The 21,823-nt window shown below is 31.7% G+C and overlaps 1 protein-coding gene across 1 annotated transcript; it reads right to left on the bottom strand.

Annotated features, from left to right (window-relative positions):
* Positions 1 to 9,580: 9,580 nt before the first annotated feature.
* LOC111389809 (transcription factor MYB52-like) lies at positions 9,581 to 11,234 on the bottom strand. The gene is made up of 3 exons (XM_023014789.1): positions 10,496 to 11,234; positions 10,071 to 10,403; positions 9,581 to 9,978 (listed from the first exon to the last, which is right to left on the bottom strand). Exons 1-3 carry the CDS (start codon positions 10,845 to 10,847, stop codon positions 9,752 to 9,754), a joined length of 912 nt encoding a protein of 303 aa, XP_022870557.1. The 5' UTR covers positions 10,848 to 11,234; the 3' UTR covers positions 9,581 to 9,751.
* Positions 11,235 to 21,823: the final 10,589 nt, after the last annotated feature.

Genomic DNA, 21,823 nt, shown 5'->3' with positions numbered 1-21,823 from the left:
CTCAATCCTCCGCACCGAGTCCTCTAGCATGGAAACCCGATCATCAACCCTTCTTGAATTTGATCATTTCCTGTCAGACATCCTAAATCTAAATTATTTTCTACCTTACAAGTTTTCACTCGGAATTTCACTCAATGCGGCTTTTTCCCTCTATTACTCTCACCACTCTGCCTTTTTCTAATCGTTGCTTTCACCAAGTCTCCAAAAGAACAATTTCGGAACTCAATAAAAAAAAATTAATCACGTGGAATTCAAACTGTTGTGAGTGAGACTACAAAACCAAGAAATTTAGTTCTGACTGGCAATTCGAACTAAACAATTAAAGACTGACTCAAAAACACGAAATAAGAAAAGAATTACTGGCTGACTTTTAAATTAGACACAAAATAATAAATGGAACTAAAGAGAGTTGGTAAATTTTCCCCAAGATCAATAACAATAATAATAATAATAAATTTTTTTTTTACAGCGTACAGATGAACAATAAACTTTTTTTTAAACTCGATTTTTTTTTTTACTGCGTATAGATGAACATTATTTTTTTTTTTTACTCTCGGGATTGAAAAATCAAAAGTAAGATTGACACAACAAACGGAAGTTGATTTAGATGCAAATTGAATCCAAAAAACAACTTTTGAATTTTTTTGAAATTTTTTTTGGATTAAAGACTCAAAAATAACAACTAACTCGAAGAACAATAAGAAAATGGAATAAATGACTCAACACGAATTAAAAGGGATATAACCTTGGATTGGAGCCAAGCTCTAATACCAACTGATGTGAACCCGCGTAGGCAAACGCTACGGAACCCACAAATAAGATTGAAATTTTCCCAAGAAAGCCAAAGCAAGGTTTTGAATTAAATTCAATAGATTTGAAACCAAGCAACCCGAATCGCCGACGATGTGCGGACCTCTTGATTACACAAAAATACGAAATCTCACCCCGTTGATTTGAACGCCACAAGATTAAATTTTGATAAGTTCTTAAATTGTTCAATTGTAGAACAAGAGTTGAAAGCAATATAGCCTCTCAAATCACGAATAATGTCAAAAGGTTCTTACAATTGAAAATAAAATAGTATGTATACTAGGTCTAAAAAAAACTAGGTAAAAACGTGCCTAATATTTCAAATATGGTAAGAAATTTACTAAGTATCAAATTCTATCAAAAATAGGAAATTCGCGAAAAAAAAAGACGCGTCAAATTTTAACCATGCGGCCGCATGGAACATTCGAAAATCCCGAATAATTCCCTGCCTCACTTCATGCGATCGTAGGACGGTTTTAACCATGCGGTCGCATGGTTTTTCTCTCCAGCTCCATCTTCGGCTGCTTTTATCATGTTAATCCAATTGGTTTCGGCCTTCGACCTGAACGCGAAACTTGTCTCATTTTGAGTCCCGAACATGATTTCATCGATGATTGTCTTGACGAGTAATCCCATCACCTCTTTCACTCGCTTTGTCCTCGCTCGCGTCATAAGTCCACCTTTGACTTTCAACGGATCTTTCCCCAGGCTTGAGTTGGACTTGATTTGGTTGCTTGCGACTCCTCGATCACATAAATAGTTATAAAGAAAAGTAACAAGTTGGCCCTTTCTAGTAAGAAAATGTATCTTCTGATGACTTTATTAAAATATTTTCAACATTTAAACTCATTAAAAAATAATAATAATTCTAATTTCCAAAAACTAACCATAAGTTGATCATTTCTCTAGTTGATCTCACATAATTGAAATGAAGATGTTAAAAAAAATGACATTCAGTATTATAAAAGAAGTAATATTCGACGAAAAAACTAAGAAAAGAAAATCAAACTTATTATACAAATATAAAGTATAAACATATAATTCAATATATATATCAAATAAGTTTGTTTAGCACATTTTCTTCATTGAATTTGGGGAATCACATCAAATTTTCCATGAACCATCTTAAGGACTATCAAATTTGATAGCAATAGAATTCCGCTGAACAAACAAACTCACATCTCTTACAATCCACACAATTCTCGTCTTCTCAATCTCAATAAAAAGAGCAATTTATTTAGTTCCTGCCTCGAGGTATAATTTATCTTCACACCCTTTTTAGGACCTCGAGGTATAGTTTATCCTTACATCCTTTTTAGGACGGTGAAATGACTAAAATCAAATAATTCACATTAATCTAGTTGGGCGAATCAAAATTTGTTAACAATGGCTGTCCTGGATAAGTTATGAAATTACTAAAAATAACACAAACATAGAGCAATAAAGACTTGTAGCTCTCTTCTACAGATTCTTAATTTCATCACTATTTTCTTAAAGTGTTATTAGGGGAGTTAACTTCACAGACAGTCACTGAAGTTTGTAAGAAATTTCAAAACAGTTATTAAAATAGTTTTCTTACTCTATCAATCGCTGAAGTTTATAACGATTTCACAAATAGCCACTCAATTAGAAAAAATTATTGTAAATCCTACCTGTCGGCGTTAAGTGCCATAGTGGACTAACATAAGTTCTTTTGCAAGCCATGCAAGACACGTGTTTCCGCTAAAAAAAACCTAAATTTTGGGATCAGATCAAACTTTACTACATAATTTTCACAAGTTGAATCAAAAATCGGATTTGGCTCGTATGAATTTTTTTGAGAGTAAGATAAGTTGTCACGAACTTCAGGCAAAATGAATTGAGGAACATAGAAAGTCCAATGAACTAAACGTCTATCAAGAGTAGCATGAAATGTCAACGGTTGGTCCACATAATTCCCCTTTTCGAGGACGTAGGAGGAATACTTGAGACCATGTTATTGTTCTGCTGTTATTATCAATTTTCCCGTGGATGGGTTCTATACAATTTGTTATGGAAAAGTTTAAAAATGACTTAGTTTATGGAGATTCAAGATGAGAGCTGTGATGGTACAACGAGGGCTTGAAGAGGCTTTGGATAGTAACATGAATCTTTCCAGTTCTTTGACAAAGAAGGTAAAGACATATGATCTTTGAGAACGCTCTACTTTAATTTTTAGATCGAATTTTGGACAGTAGTGGAATGTGGAAGATTCAATTCTGACGATTAAAAGATGAAGGACTCAAGATGAAATTAGGAACTGACTCGAGCTAAATAAGGAAGAAAGTTTAGGAGCTAAAGTACAACAAGAACAAAATCGTATGCAGCTTAATAGCTTTGCATGTGCAATTGCACCGGCTAATTTCAGCCAGACGATTTGTTTCGTATTTTGTTTCAACATCTTCTTGAAAAGCAATTGGGGCAAGTTTTTTACCTAATTCTTGGGCTATAAATACATCTCTTCATCTACAATTCAAAAGGGGAAGCTAAGAGACTCCCGTATATAGAAAATACATAATTCATTCAAAAGAAAATAAACCAATGGAGACAAGACACCATTTCCAAAAAATTGCATACATCATTTGTTTGAACCAAAGAAGAAGATATTCAAGGAGATAATTTAATAATGATGGAAGAAATTCAAGATTCAAAGTGTTCACTATCTTCCTTCCTACACCTCAATTCCAGGTGATGTTGTGTCGATTTAATTTTTGTTTTCGAATTTAATATGATGATTGCCTAGTTGTATATATGCTAGGATAACGTTGAACTCTATGTTTTGATATTTATTTTTAAATTTTAGATTTTAATACTTAAATATTTATTTGGTTTCTATGATTGTTAGATGTTAATAATTGATTAGATTTATGATTTCTATTGACATTGAGATCAGAATAAAAGAAAATTTAGCACAAGTAGCAATTGTTATAAGGTCCTATAGATGTTAGAGATAATTGTCTATATCATGGTCTCAGTGAATGTCATTGTCGATTTAATATATTGTAATTATATGGATAGTAACAAGTAATATAGTGAATCTAAGAGTTCGAATATCGATTCTATGAGAAATAGTATCTAACCGTTGGTTCAATTATTCCTAACTTCAATAAAATGTCTTTTTGTGATTTTTAATCTAAATTTGTAAGACAATAAAAGCGATTTTTTTTTAAATGATGGTTTAAGTGTTAAAATTCACGAGTTCACCATATCTATCATCTTAATCTCAATTATCAATTTTTATAACAATTAATTATGTATACTCGATCAAATTTTTCTAACGTATTCAACTTACTTGTGTCGAATTCAAATTGATTTTATTTAACTAATTCAATTTCATATATTTATGTGAATCTAGACATACTTTAATTAAATACCTTAAAGCTCTAAAAGTCCATGTAACGACTATGACAACCATTCTTTATCCAAATTATAGGTCTTTACTACGTGATCTAAACAAATAATCTGTCTCTGATCGTAATTATCGCTCACGAATCAATAAATTAGTAGCTAATTAATCTAAAGCATTAAAAAAAAGTAAAAATATTTCACATCTATTGGATATATATTTTTAATTAAAATGAAGGTTCAAAATTAGGTTGAACTCATTGATCCTAACTAATTACTTAATTACATATCATGGGAAAAGAATAAAACAAAAAAGAACGAAAGTAATAATCGGGTTTTAAGGAAAATTAGAAAAATTATGAATATATTGTACCAAGAATCAACCCACTTCTTGTAAGAACCTTGAAACTCTAGCTTCTTTATTGATTTTTTGATTTTTTCCCCCCTCCCTTAGAGTTCTCTTTTTCTTATAATTCATATGGCTTTTGTATTCCAAGAGGGTCATTTGGCTTGTTATAATGTGTATATTGAATTCCCCAAGCCTCGACTTAAATATATATGTATAATGAAATCTTACAAGTCTTCTCTTTAATTGTTGGACTAAGACATATATTTATAGAACAAAATTTAGGGAAAATCCTTATTTAAATTAGTTTTCACAGAGAGTTTGAAAAGAAAAATGAAACAATTTCATTTTTCAATTGGACCAATTTTCTCATTACCTTTAGTTCTCCATCTTCTAATAAAAGTAATTAGGTCCTCTTCATCCCAAAAATGCGAGTTCTAAAATTTGTAATTTAGTCAACTTGCAAAATATCGAATTTAACTCCCGAATTTAGGAGTTATTTGAGTCCCATTTTTCTCAAAAAAAAAAAATGCACTCTGAATAGTGTTCTGATGGAGAATGTATGGTTAAATAAAGAAAAGTTTTAAATTTGCATGTAATATTATTTTATTAAAAAATGTGTGGTTGAAATGATATCAAATCACTATTAAAGAATGTATTTTGAGGAAAAAGTGGGACTCAAATAGGGGCTTATAATTTTTTATTGAATGCTCCACTAATACTTTCAATTTATTATTTGCAATTCAGTTAATCTTCAATTGTTCCTAATCAAATTCAATTAATCTTCAAATAGCCATTTATCAAGTTTGGATTTTCCCTATACTTAACATAATTTATGATTTACATAAATTGTATAGATAATCATGCAATTTGTATATAATTTAATAAGAATAATAAGATACACTTATCAAATACCTTCAAATTCAAATTCTTGTTCGTCCCGAACAAAAAGACTATCTACTAAACACGCAATCAACTAAATAAAAAAAACAACATTAAATAACTTTGCCACTAGCATCAAGTATTGAAACTGTTTGAAAATTAAAAAAAAAAAGTTCATAAATAATGCAACTAAAACTAATTTTCTACTTGTTTTATGCTTGATCGATGCTTGTGTGTGTGCATTGTCAATCTTATCATCATGAATTTTCAAGTTGATTATTTCTCAAATCTAAAAGGGTAAATATTTCTTTCTCTCTTGAGTGATGCTCACCCCAAACTTTATTTTTCAATCACATTCCTGAGATGTATATTCTATGTTGAATGCACAATACCCATTCATTTTCCATTCACGTTTGGTTAGGTTTTATCAATAAAAGTCACTATCTTAATATGTGATGATTCTTTCTAAATTTGAATTTATCAACATCCAAAAATCAACTAAGATAATTTTCTACACCAGAAGTGTAAATTCAAATTAAGTATCCAAGATTTAGCTAGACAGAAACATTGATTATAGTTACTCTGTCACTGCCTTGAGACTCTTTGGAGTGTTTTTCTTTTTCTTTTTTTCATTGTGTACCTTCTTATGTTTTTGAAATCCTTTTTTGTTTTCAAAAGTAGTTTTCACTCTACATTGTAGGCAGCCTTCTTTTCGATTAATCAAAACTAGTTTCACACAATAATGTAGGTAACTTTTTCCTATGTGCCACAACTAGTGCCATGACTCTTTTTTTTTTGGATACATAATTAAAATTAAAACCCTAGTATATGGTTACAACCTAAATTCTACTTTGGAGCTAAAATATTTCACTCAAATATTCAACACATAAGGAATCACTCACTTATCTAAATAGCTTCAACACTGGATCAATCAGTCAAACTATCATTGCAGTTAATAGGTTGTGTTAAATATTATGATCTTGGTTTGTAAAGATCCAAATTCATTCAATTTAACCAATCTAAAATAAATGACAATCATCATGATCATTGTGCTCAATATAATATGATATAACATGAATAAGTATCAAATTAACAAAGAATTACATCACCTAGTCACAATTTATGCATCATAAATAACTTCAAATACTCGTCAATTAGCTTCTAGGCTATCCAACTCCCACAAATACACATAAAATCAAATTTATTTATTTATTTAATCAAAATTTTCAATTTTTTTTTATCATATCACACAAACAAGCAATTATACCTAACTAACTAATCTACACCCCAAATTTAAAATACAAACTATCCTCAATGTGTACACAGAATAGGCTTAAAAAAGTTTAGCAATACTTATTGTGTATATGTATTCCTAATTTAACACTTGATCTTTTATCTTCATTTAATATCATTTTTTTGCTGGTTTTATAAAATATTTTCGTTATACCTAAAGAGAAAGAGGAAAAATAATTAATAATATACTCATGTGCAAGTTTATGCTAATTAATTTTGAAATGAGGATTGTAACCCAGTTATTACCTAAAAATAAAAAGAAGAGTTTTATCTTTTCCTTTTTTTTATTTTTTAAAAAATAAATTTTCGAATTAAAAAAATCAATTTTATAAAGAAAGTAAAAGAATAAAGAAAAGAAGAAGCGTGCGGATCGTAACAAGTTATAGAATGGACCTAACAATTGGATATCATTCCCATAAGAACTACTATTTCATTGTTGGTTTAATTATTCCTAACTTCAATTTGATGATCTCAAATAAAAATATCTTTTTGTGATTTTTATTCTAAATCTGTGAAAACAAGAAGTGAGTTTCTTTAATAATGGTTTAAGTATTAGATTTACGAGTTTAACATGGTATCCCTTAGTTGACGGTCATTATTTGGTAAAAACAAAGTTTTGGATAGTGAATTTTTGCAGAATGTGTGGTTAAAATATAGGAAAAATATTTGATTTATGTGCAAAATATTTTATTGTGAATGGTTTAAAATAAGTATATAGTATAAAGAATTTTGAAATAGAGATTTAATCTCGATTACCAATTTTTATAATAATTAACTATGTGTACTTTGTCAAATTCTTTTAATGTATTCAATTTACCTCTGTCAACTTCAAATTGATTATATTTAACTAAGTCATTTACATATCTCTATGTGAAACCAGATAAACCGTTATTAAATGTCTTAAAATTCTAAAAATTCATGTTATTACCGCAACAAAGATAAAGTGTATCTCCGCTTCTTTGTTCAAATTGCAGGATTTTACTACATGGACTAAATGAATAATCCGCTTCTCGCGTAATTATGGCTTACAAATCAATGAACTAGTAGCGAATTAATTCAAATCAATAAGAATGGAAGTAAAAATAATTTACATTAATTGGAGATTTAAAATTTTTAATTAAAAATAAGGTTCAAAACTAGGTTGTAATTATTCATCCTAATTAATTACTTAATTGCGCATCATGGGAGAAAAATAAAACAAAAAATAATGAAAATACATCATTGGATATTAAGGAAAAAGGGGAAACAGATAAATGTTTTGTAGGAAGAATTCTCCCTTCTTGTTAAAATTTTGAAACCCTAGATTTTTTTATTCATTTCTTGATTCTTTCTTCCTTTTGGACTCTCTTTTCTTGTAATTGATATGACTTTTGTATCTTAAGAGCTTCTTTGGCTAGTTATAAAATTTTATTAAGAGAATATGTGGTTAAAAATGAGTTTGGAGAAAAATGTATTATTAAAAAAATTGGGCTCAAGCAAAAGCTTAATATGTTGAATTTAATTTTTACCCAATACTCTATTAGTACTTTCAGTTAATCCATTGCAATTTGGTTAATCTTCAATTTTTCCGAATTAACTCTGACTAAACTCCAAATAATAATTTTTTTTATAACAATTGTATCCAAATTGGGATTTTTCCTACACGTAACATAATTTACACAAATTAAGAAAATACCATTCAATTTATATATAAATAAATAAGAATAGAAACCCGAATGAATACAAGTGCATAGAATGCACTTATCAAATATTCTTTATGATTTAGTTATTTTCGTATCTTCGAATTGGGGTGAGAATCATGGATATATTTGATTTTACTTGGAAAAAATTATTGAACAACCTTAAATACCTCGCCTTGCATGCTCTTGCGAGTTTTTTTCCGTCATGTCAAGCACGGGGCATGACGCGTGGATGAATTGAGACCGTCGGGTCCTCTAGCTCCAATATAAGACAGAAGCACAAGACGTTTGCCGTATGGAAGTGTACAGAGTCATACTTAGCTAGAAAAAATTGTTGCTCCATCCACCTTTACGTCGGTAAAAAATCATTGTCAACAAATTAAATAGAGCAGGACAATTTGTACATAAAAGTCCCGTCAGAGATGGTTGCCGACTAACCACCATCAAAACAATTTGTCGAAAGTGTAGAATCATATTGGCTCAGTATCAATATATGTGATAGTGAACTTCATTAGCATATTGTCCAATGAATTTAGCTCCTGTTTGACTCTCTTTATTTAAAAAATTAAAGAGTTTCGGATAGTATTTTTGAAGAATGTGTAGTTAAAAAGTAATAAAGCTTTATTAGTTTGTGTATAGAATATTTTATTGTGAGAATGTGTGGTGGAAATGATACTGTAACAAATAATTTAAATTTTTAAAGATTATCAAATAGGGACTTAGCAAAATTACATTTTCGTGAATAATTTAAATCCACATGAATGGTGGTGCCATGTAGCATTATTTGAATTTAATGGTTGCTGAATTGAATCAGGTGATACCCCACCAACACACAGGTTATAAAAGGACAAAATTATACAACAAACTGCACGAGAAAATGCATTTATAGGGCCAAATTGCCGTTCATATAGTCAAAAAAGCATACGAAACGCCATTGCCAGAAAACTCATAAAATATGGGCAGATTCATTGATTGTCAGTCTTTCTTAAATTCTTTAACTTTTTGCTTTACAGTAAATAACATTTTACCTTATCAGGAAAAAGTAGAGTAATAAATCCAAAAGAAAGCTCTCTGATCAGAATTGCTTTGTTCATAGTCATGATTATATTCCTATCACCTTCCTCTTGAATTGTAATTTCAGCTGTTTAATTACTTTTCTGTTTTGCCATTTATGAGATTTACTGTGCTTTCAGATTGAAGGAACTTCTTCCTGCAAAACTCACTTATTATGCTCAAATTGGAGAGATGTACATTAATGGCTAACCATTCTGAGCAATAGCTACACTCTTCAATACTGTTCTTTAGTTATATGTCTCTGTCTAAACTTAGGGACCCCCCAAGAAACCTACAGTACTGACTGGGAGTGTAAAAATTTCTATCAAGTGGCTCCCACTCCAAGAAAATCAATGAATGCCAAGTTGCTCTCGTGTAATTTTCCATTCTGATAATCTTCTTGCCCAGACATGCAGAGATTGGCCCTGTTGTTGGCTACTGATTCAGATGCAGAAACTTCAGAGTGTGAGTTTGAATCTGAATGACCAGATTGATCCACTAACACGCCATTTGCCATTGGCCCTTTACCAACTTTTCCCTCTTCATTTAATCCTACAGCAGAAAGCAAAAAATAATCAGATATGAAACACCAAAATAAACAGAAAAAGATTGAATTCTTGAAGGAACAAATGGTAATTAATCACCTATTTGAGACTCGAGTAGATTATTACTAGAAACTGTTGTTGCACTTGATGCATTGCATATTTGGAGATCAGTCATGGGAAATCCCTCCGGTGAGAAATTGGATTTTCTTCTGTAAGTACTGTTTTGCTCTTTGTATTTTCTTGCCATGATCACATGCCAATGATTCTTGACTGCATTATCAGTTCTTCCGAGAAAGAGCTTGGCAATCAGGGACCATTTGTTGCCATACATTCTGTGTGCAGCCAAAAGTGCTTCTTCTTCTTCATCAGTGAAAGCACTTCTGTTAATCCTTGGATCCAACTGGTTAAACCATCTCAGTCTGCAACTTTTCCCTAATTAATCAACAAACAAACGAGTAAATAGGCAAAAAAAAAAAAAAAAGATTTAAACTTTTTGATTCCCAAGACTAAATTAATGTTTTTACCCGATCTTCCTTGAAGTTTCTCAGCAATGAGATTCCAGTTTTGAGGACCAAACTGGGCAACAAGTTCTTTGAGTTTAGCATCTTCATGAGGTCTCCAATGGCCTCTGGCACACAGTTTTGTGTGTGATCTTTTCCTCCAAATTTCCTCATCTTCAGTCCTGTAAATTTTCTTCTTGTTTACTCTTCCCTCTGCCCTTCTCTGATTTTGCTCTGTTGGTGCATTCAAATACTGAAACTCCATTCCACCACTCTCTTTATCCTGGAGAGAGTTCGCAGAAGGTGGGTTTATAAAGTTCATTTCTTGAGGAAATCTGTTGGAATTAGAAGAATTCATCAGAAATTGCATATTCATTCTTATCACTTTCACAATTTAAATGGACACAAAATAATTTAACTTTTTTTGAGTAGGAAAATCAGATTTTTCCCAGTAATCTTATGACAAAGCCTCAACAGAGAAGATACTTCTTATAGAGAAAGGCCCATTATGTAAAAAGATTTCAGATTTTCATTCCAAAGGTTACAGTAGATGAAAGAGAAAAATGGAGATGCATGGGTTTTTATAGAGCGAAACTGTAAAAAAACAAAAAGAAAAGGAGACGACGAAACATGAAACGCTTGAACAACGTTAATTCTCAAGTTCTTGATTTATTTGAGGATGGGGACGTGTCTTTAGTACTTGGGGAGTATTCAAATCATAATTTAAACACCTACTTTCAGACTTGAAAATGAAAACTACTCTCTCTCTAATTGCATATCTGTTTGTGTGTGTGCGTGGAAATCGAGAACCGCTCGTGTGGGTGTGGGTGTGGGTGTGGGTGGTGGTGGAGAGTTGGACTTGGGTTCTGTAACTGCACATCTTTCCCGATTTTAGAGAGAGAAACAGAATCTACTTCCTATACATTTTTTTTTTTTTTATTTTCTCTTTGACGATTATTCCTTTTATCAAAAAAAGGTTAAATCCTAACCTTAAGGGTTCCCGATCACCCCTGTCCTGGAGTATCGTGAGGAAAGTAAATCGCAGGTTATGCTTCCAAGGGTACAGGGTGGAAGGCTGCTTGTACACTTGCACTTACCCAAGAGCCAAATCCATATTTCAGAATTCGAACTTTTGACGCAGCAGTCTCAAGCAAAGTTAGATTTCTCCACCCTCCTCTTTTACCACTTGGAAATGTGCCCTGGGGGCCGATTATTCCTTTTATCGAGTCTTTTATAAGGGGTTATATGCATTATGGGTCACTTTGAACGAGAATGAATTTAGGTCATTCAACTTTAATTTGATACAATGATTTTGCTATAGATACATCAAAACAGAAAAACTGTTGGTCCAAGCTTGTTGACCAACTCAAATCCAGGGAGCTGAGATGTCACCACCTCAACTCTTGACTTGAATTCTATGAATTGAAATCAAGGGCTGAGGTGGTGACACCTCAACCCCCTGTTTTTGAGTTGGTCCCCAAGCCTGGACCAACAGCAGAACTCACATCAAAATTTACATCTTGATTTACATAATGGTCAAGTGATATTTCATTATTGCAAGTGAAAAATAGCTTTTTTCATTAGTTAATGATGAAGTACCACTTGAACATTATGTACACTTGGATCTACACTCTGATGTATATATAAAATAATTTTTGATACAATTATATAATCAAATTTTAATCGCCCAATTTTAATTTGCTTGCAAATCTTGTTATTTATCCACTGATATCATTTGGAAATGAACCATAATGAATTTGATGTTAAAAATAATGAGTTACGCATGTAAAAATGTGCTTTTACATTATATAGATTTTTCAAGAAAATATTTTAAAATGTGTGATGTGCATTATTGTCTGATATGGATGTATGTATATGATAGTCAATCGTTCGTTTCAATGTCCAATAAATAGACAAGGCATAACCTTATTGTACCAAGTTAAAATGAATGATTACATATGTAAATAAATTGAAATTGGATGATGAAATTGCTGTCCAATTGAAGATGAGTGACCTAGATATGTCTTCACTCAAAGTTGGATGACCTGCAATACATTTAACCCTTTTTATAAGTGAAACAAACTGACATCTTCAAATTAATTCCCCCAACTTACAGTAACATGTTCACTACGGTTTGTTGGAAAAATGGACTGAAGGGCTAACTTTGACATAAATTTTTGAGTGAGATTGTTTGTTTATTTTGAAAGATCAAGATTGATTTGTATTCTCCTTCGTGAGAACATCGAAATTATATATTTACTTGCCAAAAATGATAATCGGGTGAATGAGAAATTGGAGCTCAAAATGATGCATTGGAAAATGTTTTGTTTTGGATGGGATACTAATTTAATGTTATCCTATATAGGAAAATAGATACAAGTAATGACCACTTTAAATATGATTATACTTTAAAATGGTGAAATTATGTGTAGCATAGATACTCTCTCCACGTGCGCACCCAAGGGGTGCAAATTACGGATCGAAATAAGCATTGAACTTTGAACTTGTGTGCCAGCGCAACCTGTGCACATGAATATCAGACCGAATGGACCAAAAATTGGTCCTTTAAGAGAGTCTACGTTTTGCCTTTATTTTATTATTTTTCAAAAAAAAAATCCTTCGAAATTCTTTTTTGACTCCTGAGATTTATATGATTATGTCTATTTTAATGGAGAGACTAACAGCCGGGATAATGGTGATTATACAGGCCTCGGTAGGAAGTTCTTTCGCTCTTTTATTATTTCTTGCAATTTTAGATTACTTGTTCTAATCTTACTGCAAATAATAAAATTATTTTAATCTGCAATATTTTGTGTAACAAACTTAAAACGAATTCAAAAGTAGGAACAAATAGATTCATATTTGGTCTGACTAAAACTCATTTGATTTTTCAGAAATGGCAACCAACATAGATGTGACTCAAACTGTGGCTAATGAAAATCAGGCTATGAAGCCTATTGTGACTCAGACTATAGCTAAATTGCAAAGTCGTATTGTGAGTCAAATTGTGCTTCCAACAACTGGTCATACTTTTACTGTTCCAGTTAATCATAGAGAAAAATCGAAGAAATTCAACGACTTGAATTTCAAGAGATGGCAGCAAAAAATGTTATTTTACCCGACCACCTTGAATCTCGACAATGTGCTGTATATGTCGGAAGTCCGTAAGAACCTAGTGTTTGGGTTGATTCTAAATAAGCATGGTTTTCATATTGTATTTGAGTTGGACAAAGTTATTTTATCAAAAAGTGGAATGTTTGTTGAAAATGGTTATGTTTACGATGGTATTTTTTTTCTTTTTCTTTTTTTTTTATTTTAAAATTAGGCAAGCTCAAATCACCATTCACCTATAGACCATATCCATATGGTTATAAAACCAGATTACTTACCACTAGTCCACTACCGTCTACCAGAGGCAGACGTCCATATTCCACTTTCTAGAATCAGTTTCCCATTTTTCCCAAATCTTCATTTCCTTCCCATCATAACCGGCAGCCAGAGAGATCATAGAAGAGCAAACCTTCTTGAGTTCTTCCTCCAATTCCTTCTTGTCAAACCAGTCTTGGGCGGTTCACTAATTATCAATTGAGCTAGGCGCCGACGTGAACGATGAACCCACTGGTACGAATTGTGATATCATTTCAATTTCAAGTACAATGTTTTTTCTGGCATATTTATTGTTTAATTATTGATTTTTTTTTTTAGTAATTTGTTATGCTCTGTTTGATTCGTATTGATTTTTAGGGTTTTGAATTGCTTCAGCTTCGAGGCTTGCTTACTGTTTCAGAATTTTGTTGAAATTGGTTTTATTGTGATGTTTTTAGTTGAGCGGTTTAGAGATTTGTGGTTTTATTGAATCATTGAACCTGCTTGTTTGATGAAGCCCATTTTTATGATTTTGATAATTAGATAGATGATTTTTGTTGTTTTTATAATTTTGATTATATATATTATTTGATTGCAATGCAAAATTACTGCAGTTAGTAAAAAAGTTAATAAATGGTGGAAAGTAATGGGGAGAAACAGGTTCGAAAATGAAAGTTTTCATCTTTACACTGAACCTATGGTGCTAATTGAATTGTTGATTTGTCTAGATATGCTCAATCCAAACATGAATGTTGAATTGTTGATTTTTTAATCAATTCTAATTGAAAATTAAATTGGGGAATTTTGCAGATTATGGAATGATTTTTTCAACCGAAACGAAAGTCTATACCTAGTTCTCCTAGTTCTAGTTGTGCTTCTAGTCCCGCTACTGCTTCTAGCCAAGTACACGAGTTGTTAAATAACACAAAGAAGTCTCGGGCTCAAGTCAATGTGGATGAACTTGTGTCTGATCCAGGAATACGCTCCCTATCGAGTCATATGATCTTAATATCAGAGATGATGTAAGGATGACATACTTAGAAAAAGGTCCTTGTCAACTACATGGACGTGACTTTCCGAAGAAGATGGATAGGAAATGAATATAGGTGTTTTCGAAAAGCATGATTTTCTGAATTTTATTGGTTCGAGTACAATATAAAAAATGATGCGGTTTATTGTTTACGTTGCTACTTGTTCAAACCTGATAGAGAGGGTCAAGGGGTTGGACATATATTCACTAAGATTGGCTTTAGGGATCAAAAGCACAAAAATGTATTGAAAGATCATGTCAGGCTGCTCATAATCAAGCTTTTGCAAAGTGTATCAACTTGATTAATCAAAAGCAAAGTATCTCCTATGTTATTTCTAGCCAAAGTAGTAGTCAACAAAAAAGTTATAGGACAAGGTTGACTGCGGTGCTAGATTGTAGTAGATTTCTCTTGATGCAAGGATTATCATCTCGTGGTCATGATAAATTGAAAGAGTCTCTTAATAAAGGAAATATAATTGAGCTACTAAATTGGTATGTAGCTCGTTGTGAGGAAATTAATGAAGTAGTATTTAGTAATGCTCCTGCAAATGAACAAATGACTTTACCAAGTATCCATAAGGATTTGGTTAATTGTTGTGCTGTAGAGATGACAAAGTCTATTATCAATGAGATGGATGATTCTTTGTTTTTCATTTTGGTTGATGAGGCTCGTGATAATTCTATAAAAGAACAAATGGAAGTTGTTTTGAGGTTTGTTGACAAAAGTAGGCAAGTGAAGGAGCGTTTGTTGGGCATTTCCCATATCACTGATACTTGTGCCTAATCACTCAAGGATGCCATTGATGCAATGCTTTCTACACATGGGTTGAGCATATCTAGCCTGAGAGGCTAAGGTTACGATGGAGCAAGCAATATGTCAGATGAGTTCAATGGCTTGAAAGCTTTATTTTTAATAGAGAACCCATATGCCATGTATGTTCATTGCCTTACTCATCAGCTTCAGTTAACAGCTGTTTTTGTGGCACATAGGAATGTTATGCTTGGTGATTTATTTAACATGCTTGCCGTTATTTTGAATTTGGTTGGTGCTTCATATAAACGTGTAGATGCTCTTCGAACAAGTTATCATTCAGAAATTTTGGAAAGGCTTAATATTGGGGAACTTTTTGGTGGAACTGTTCAATTTCAAGAAATGAGTTTGGCACGCCCAGATAATACTAGATGGGGCTCACATCTAACGACAATTACTCGCTTTATTAGTATATTTAATGCGATCATAGATATTCTTGAGAATATATCATAAAACAGCATAAGTTAGATAAACAATCAATTGCCGTATGACAGATGGACACTATGCAAGATTTTCAGTTTGTGTTCAGTCTCTATTTTATTTTTGAAATTCTTGCAATTACAGACGACCTTTCACAAGCCTTACAAAAAAAGAATCAGGATATTCAGAATGCTATGAAGTTATTGAAGTTGTGTAAGTACGCATTGCACAACATGAGAGACAATGGTTGATATACTTTGTTGAGGAAGGTGATTGAGTTTTGTGTTAATAGACATATTTCAGTGCCCAATATAGAGGATATTGTAATATTGAAAGGTTGAACTAGGCATTCAACTCAGTAGATGACTTATTATCATCGCATTTATGTTGATTTATATTGTTATGTGATAGATTCAATCTTACAAGAGTTGAATGATCGTTTTTCAGAAACAACTACAGAGCTTTTTACTTGCATTTCATGTTTAAGTCCAAGAGATTCATTTGCAACTTCTAATGTATGTAAGTTGGTACATCTTGCTCAATTCTATCCTTTGGATTTCAATAGTAAAAAGCTTTTATTACAAAGACCTCAAATCTTAACAAGTTTCTTATGCTCGTGAGAATGGACGAAGCTTCTTCAACCTCAAAAGCATATCTTGTATAACTCAGAAGTTGGTTGAAACTGGAAGTTTTTGTTATTTTCCATTGGTTTAGCTGATCACATTGGCTTTGATATTACCTGTGATAACTACAAGTGTTGAAGGGGTACTATCTGCTATGAATCTAATCAAGAATGACTCGGCGCAACAAAATGGAAGGTGAATTGTTGAATGACAAATTGGTGGTTTACATGGAGAAAGATCTTTTTATAAAACTTGAGAATAAGGTAATATTGCAACGTTTTCAAAATATGAGATCTCGTAGAATTTAGTTGTCCAAGTTTACAATTATAGAGTAAGGTTATATTGTATATTTTTTAGCATTTTGGGTTGTATTGAATTATATTTTCATATGCATATAATTTTTACATTTCAGTGCATTTACATATATATTGAATAATTTTTATTATTATTTAATCAAAATTTAATGAATGAACGGCCGTCGATCGGATCGAACTTTTACGATCGTTGATTGTCGACGATCACGGACAAAGTCAACCTCCGCCCTAGCTAAACCTTGATACTGAATTCGCCCCTGGATGAAGCCATAAAAAATTTATTCTCTTTAAGAATAAAGTTGAAAATTAACTTAATGAAAAATTAAGGTGTTGCGAAGTAATTGAGGTGATGAGTATGAAGCATCATTTGTTGATTTCTGTGCACAACACAGAATCTTACATAAAACCACTACACCTTATTCACCATAACAAAATAAGGTTGTTGACAAAAAATTCCTACCTTAAAAGATATGATGAATGCAATACTAGTAAGTTATGGGTTATCTCAGAACATGTGGGAGGAAGTTGTGCTATCAGTAAATTACCTTTTAAATAAAGTGACCCGAAGGAAAATAAAAAAGACCCCTTATGAGTTTTGAAAAGGAAGAAAGTCTTCTTATAAATACTTAAGAGTGTGGGGATGTCTTGCTAAAGTAGTTATTCCAACACCAAAGAAGGAAAAAATAGGCTTGAAAATTGTAGAGTGCATCTTCATTTGCTATGTACATAATAGTAGTGCTTATTGATTTTCTGTGCATAAATCTAATATCCTAGACATACACAAAAACACAACAATAGAATCAAGAGATGTTTCATTCTTTGAATATGTATTATCATATAGATCCAAAAATAAAGCAAGCTCTTCTAAACGAACACATGAGACCATGGTTGGAAATAGTCAAGACCAAGAATTAGAATAGGAGGTTAAGGTTGAACTAAGACATAGCAAAAGAGAAATGACAAAAAATTCTGATGGTCCTGATTTTCTGACCTATATACTAAAAAGTGAACATCAAAACTATCAAGAAGCCATGAACTCTTCAGAAGAACCTCAATGAAAAGATATCATTAAAAGTGAAATAGATTCTATTTTGCAAAATATACATGGAAGCTTCTGGATCTTTCTTTAGGAGGTAAATCACCATACTACAAATGAGTTTTCAAAAGGAAAATATAAGTAGATAGAACTATCGAAAAGTATAAGGCCAGATTAATAATAAAAGGTTACAAACAACGGGAAGGCCTTGATTACTTTAATACTATTCTCTAGTGATGAGAATAACATTAGGATGATACTTACGTTATCGCTCTGCGAAATCTTGAAATATATCAAATGGATGTTAAAACTGTCTTTTTAAATGGAGATTTAGAGAGAAAAATCTATATGGAACAACCAGAGAAATTCTCATCACCAAGGCAGAAAAGAAAGTCCGTAAATTGGTGAAGTCCTTATATGGTTTGAAACAAGCAATCAAACAATGACATGAAAAATTTGATAATGTTATGATGGAGCATGGATTTAAAATCAACGAGGGTGACAAATATATTTACATAAAAGATATTGAAAATGATTATGTCATTTAATGTATTTATGTTGATGACAAGCTTATTGTTACTAGTAACAATAAGATGATTAAATCCATTAAAAATATCTTAAATTTGAGATTTGACATAAAAGATATGGGTTTAGCTAATGTTATACTTGGAATCAAAATTTCAAGAATATCATATGGCCTCGTTCTAAGCCAGTCATATTATGTGGACAAAATTTTAGAAAAGTTTAACAAAGATAATTCTAGCATGGCCAAAACAGTGATAGATACAAGTCAACATCTATTTAAAAACAAAGGTAAAAGTATCTCTCAAGTAGAACTCTCTAGAATTATTAGAAGCCTAATGTACTTGATGAGTTGTACAACACCAGATATGGCCTACACAATTAGTAAATTGAGTGGATACGCGAGTAATCCAGGAGTTGATCACTGGAAATGAATAGTAAAAGTATTGAGGTACCTAAGATATACTCGTAATTTTGGACTATACTATACCAGATATCCCACAGTCATTGAAGGACATAGTGATGTAAATTGGATATCTGATATAAAAGACTCCAAGTCCAATAGTGGATTTGTGTTCACATTGGGGAGAGAGCAACTATATTTAGAAAATCCCGTAAACAAACAATTATACTGGATATTCTATGAAATCCCAGTTTATAGCTATAAATAAATGTGGTGAAGAGGCTAAATGGTTATGCAACTTTTTAGAGGATATTTTAAGATGGTCAAAACCCACAATAGCAATTTGCATACATTGTGACAGTCAATTAGCAATTAGAAGGGTATAGAGTAACATATACAATGGTAATCTAGACATATATGTTATATACACAATAACATAAGACAACCGTTCTTAACTGGAGTTATCACTGTTGACTACGTAAGGTCAAAGGATAATATTGTGGATCCACAAACCAAAGAATTAAATAAAGAGTTAGTTGGAAAATTATCGAAAGAAATGAGACTTAAGACATTTAAAGGATAAGTTAATACAAAGGAAACTCAACCTAATTGATTGGAGATTCTAAGATTTAGGTTCAAAAGGACAACTTAATTGTAAAAATTTAATTAAATCACTATGAGGGATGTTGCATTCTATCCATTTCTATGAAGCAACAGTGATACCCGTAAGGAAGAAGGATAAGCACTAGACTTTTAATGATTCTTATATGTCGACAATCGAGTTAAGTAATGCGGGTTACATGTAATAAGTAATCATTTATGTGAGAGAGAAGTAAAGTCGCTTCCAAGAGAATCGTGTAGGGCTCAATTCCTATGAACTCTCATCGATTCATGCGTATGTTCATGGCCATAATAAACATAACAATAAAAATTGAATTACGTTAGGAAGAATTCTATGTAGATCTTTTACATAAAATGCAGAATAGTTCAAGGATATCACGTCTACTAGTCAGCTAGTAAAGTAAATATACTTTTACAAGGAAAGGTTCAAAGGATAATACCTACCTATCCAATGCAGGTTTCAACCGTTGGAACTATCTCACTAAGTCTTTATGTCTTCCGTTTCTATGTCTTTCTCAATTTTCATTCATGTGGGGAATTGTTGGAAAAATAGATTTAAGGGTAGACTTTGGCATAAATTGAGTGTGACTCATTTGTTTATTTTTGAAGATCACGATTGATTTGTATTTTTCTCCATGAGAATGTCGAAATCATATATTTACTTGCCAAAAATGATGGTTGGGTGAATAAGAAATTGGAGCTCAAAGTGATGTATCGGAAGAGGTTTTGTTTTGATGGGAAGCTAATTTAAGGTTATTCCACATAGGAAAATAGATAATGGTAATGACCATTTTAAATATGATCACATTTTGGAAATCTGTAATTATTTGTAGCATAGATGCTTTCTCTACGTGTGTGCATAAGGGTGCAAATCACAGACTGAAATAGGCTTTGAACCTTGAATTGGTATGCGGGTGTGACCCGTACACACGAATGTTGAACTGAATGGACCAAAAATTGGCAACTTAAAAGGGTCCACGTTTTGCCTTTATTTCATTATTTTTCCAAAAAAAAAAAATCCCAAATTCTTTTAACTCCTCAAACTTATATGGTTATGTTTGTGTTAATGGAGAGACTAACAACCAAATTAATGGTGGTTAATGTCATAACTCCTGGCCTATTAATTTTCATTTAAAGTCTATTTATCCAGTTATCTTCCTCCCTTGCAAACACACGAAAAACTCATTTTCTCCTCTATAATTTTTACTTTCTGTTTGCATACATAATTTTACTTTCTGTGAAGTTCTTGGTGATAATGTTGAGTACTAAGTCAGTTTGTCAGAGTAGTGTTTGCAATACGCAAACTTTACTGTTTTTCCGTTATATCCTGGAAAAAGACGCTCAAACTAAACTTCAAGTACCTACGATGAGGACGACAAATGTGTTTTAAGGAAACCATGCTTTCACAGGCCTCGGTTGGAAGTTCATTCATTCTTTTACTATTTCCTGCAATTTTAGATTACTTGTTCTGTTCTTACTGCAATTAATAAAATTATTTTAGTCTGCAATATATTTGTGTAACCCGGTTTTTGAGATTATGTCCCTATTTAGTTTAAATAAAAATCAGATTTTTTTGTAGATTTTGAAAAAATGTTGATAGAATATATGATTGAAAAGTTGTTGATATCATGAAAAGTGTGGTTAAAATTAACGGAAAGTTATTTGCACATAAATTAGCTACATCCCCATGTATGGATGATAACATGGCAGAAAATGAGCAGGTGGATTAAAGGTGTTTTTTGGGGAAGATTGTGTGAAACCTTGCCAAGTGTAAATTCTGTAAATAAGGATGTAAATGGGGATCTACATGTAACAAAACTCTAATATTAATTATTGACTTTAATTTGAATTTTAATTCAAAGTTTAACGTGAATCAAACGTTGGCTACATAAAGGGACCATGGGTATATTCACAAAACATTTTTTTATATATACACCACATTTTAATTATATTAAAGATCATTAACTTTTACTCATCATTAAACTTACAGCTTCAAGTTTTCTTTTTCACATTTATATTTTTAACATTTTATTGATCAAAAAATCTTTTTCTTAATCATGATTTTTATCTAAAAATATTATTAAGGCACTTTAAAATAAATATCAAATATTTAATTGCATTTTTTGCAGTATTATTTTCATTTGCTTATTTGTAAATATAATGGACAAATGAGTAATTTTCCTCTATCTCAAATAAAATTTCGGAG

This window comes from Olea europaea, unplaced genomic scaffold, assembly GCF_002742605.1.
Source record: "Olea europaea var. sylvestris unplaced genomic scaffold, O_europaea_v1 scaffold622, whole genome shotgun sequence".
Classification (NCBI taxonomy): Eukaryota; Viridiplantae; Streptophyta; class Magnoliopsida; order Lamiales; family Oleaceae; genus Olea; species Olea europaea.
This window is presented reverse-complemented; position numbering and strand designations above follow the sequence as displayed.

What these genes read in the sequence shown, in the direction of transcription:
- LOC111389809 (XM_023014789.1), bottom strand. Translation starts at nt 10,847, where the DNA reads ATGAATATGCAATTTCTGATGAATTCTTCTAATTCCAACAGATTTCCT. An exon ending in GAAACTTCAAGGAAGATCGG is followed by an intron (nt 10,404 to 10,495) that starts GTAAAAACATTA and finishes TTGATTAATTAG; the next exon opens with GGAAAAGTTGCAGACTGAGA. An exon ending in TCTACTCGAGTCTCAAATAG is followed by an intron (nt 9,979 to 10,070) that starts GTGATTAATTAC and finishes TTTCTGCTGTAG; the next exon opens with GATTAAATGAAGAGGGAAAA.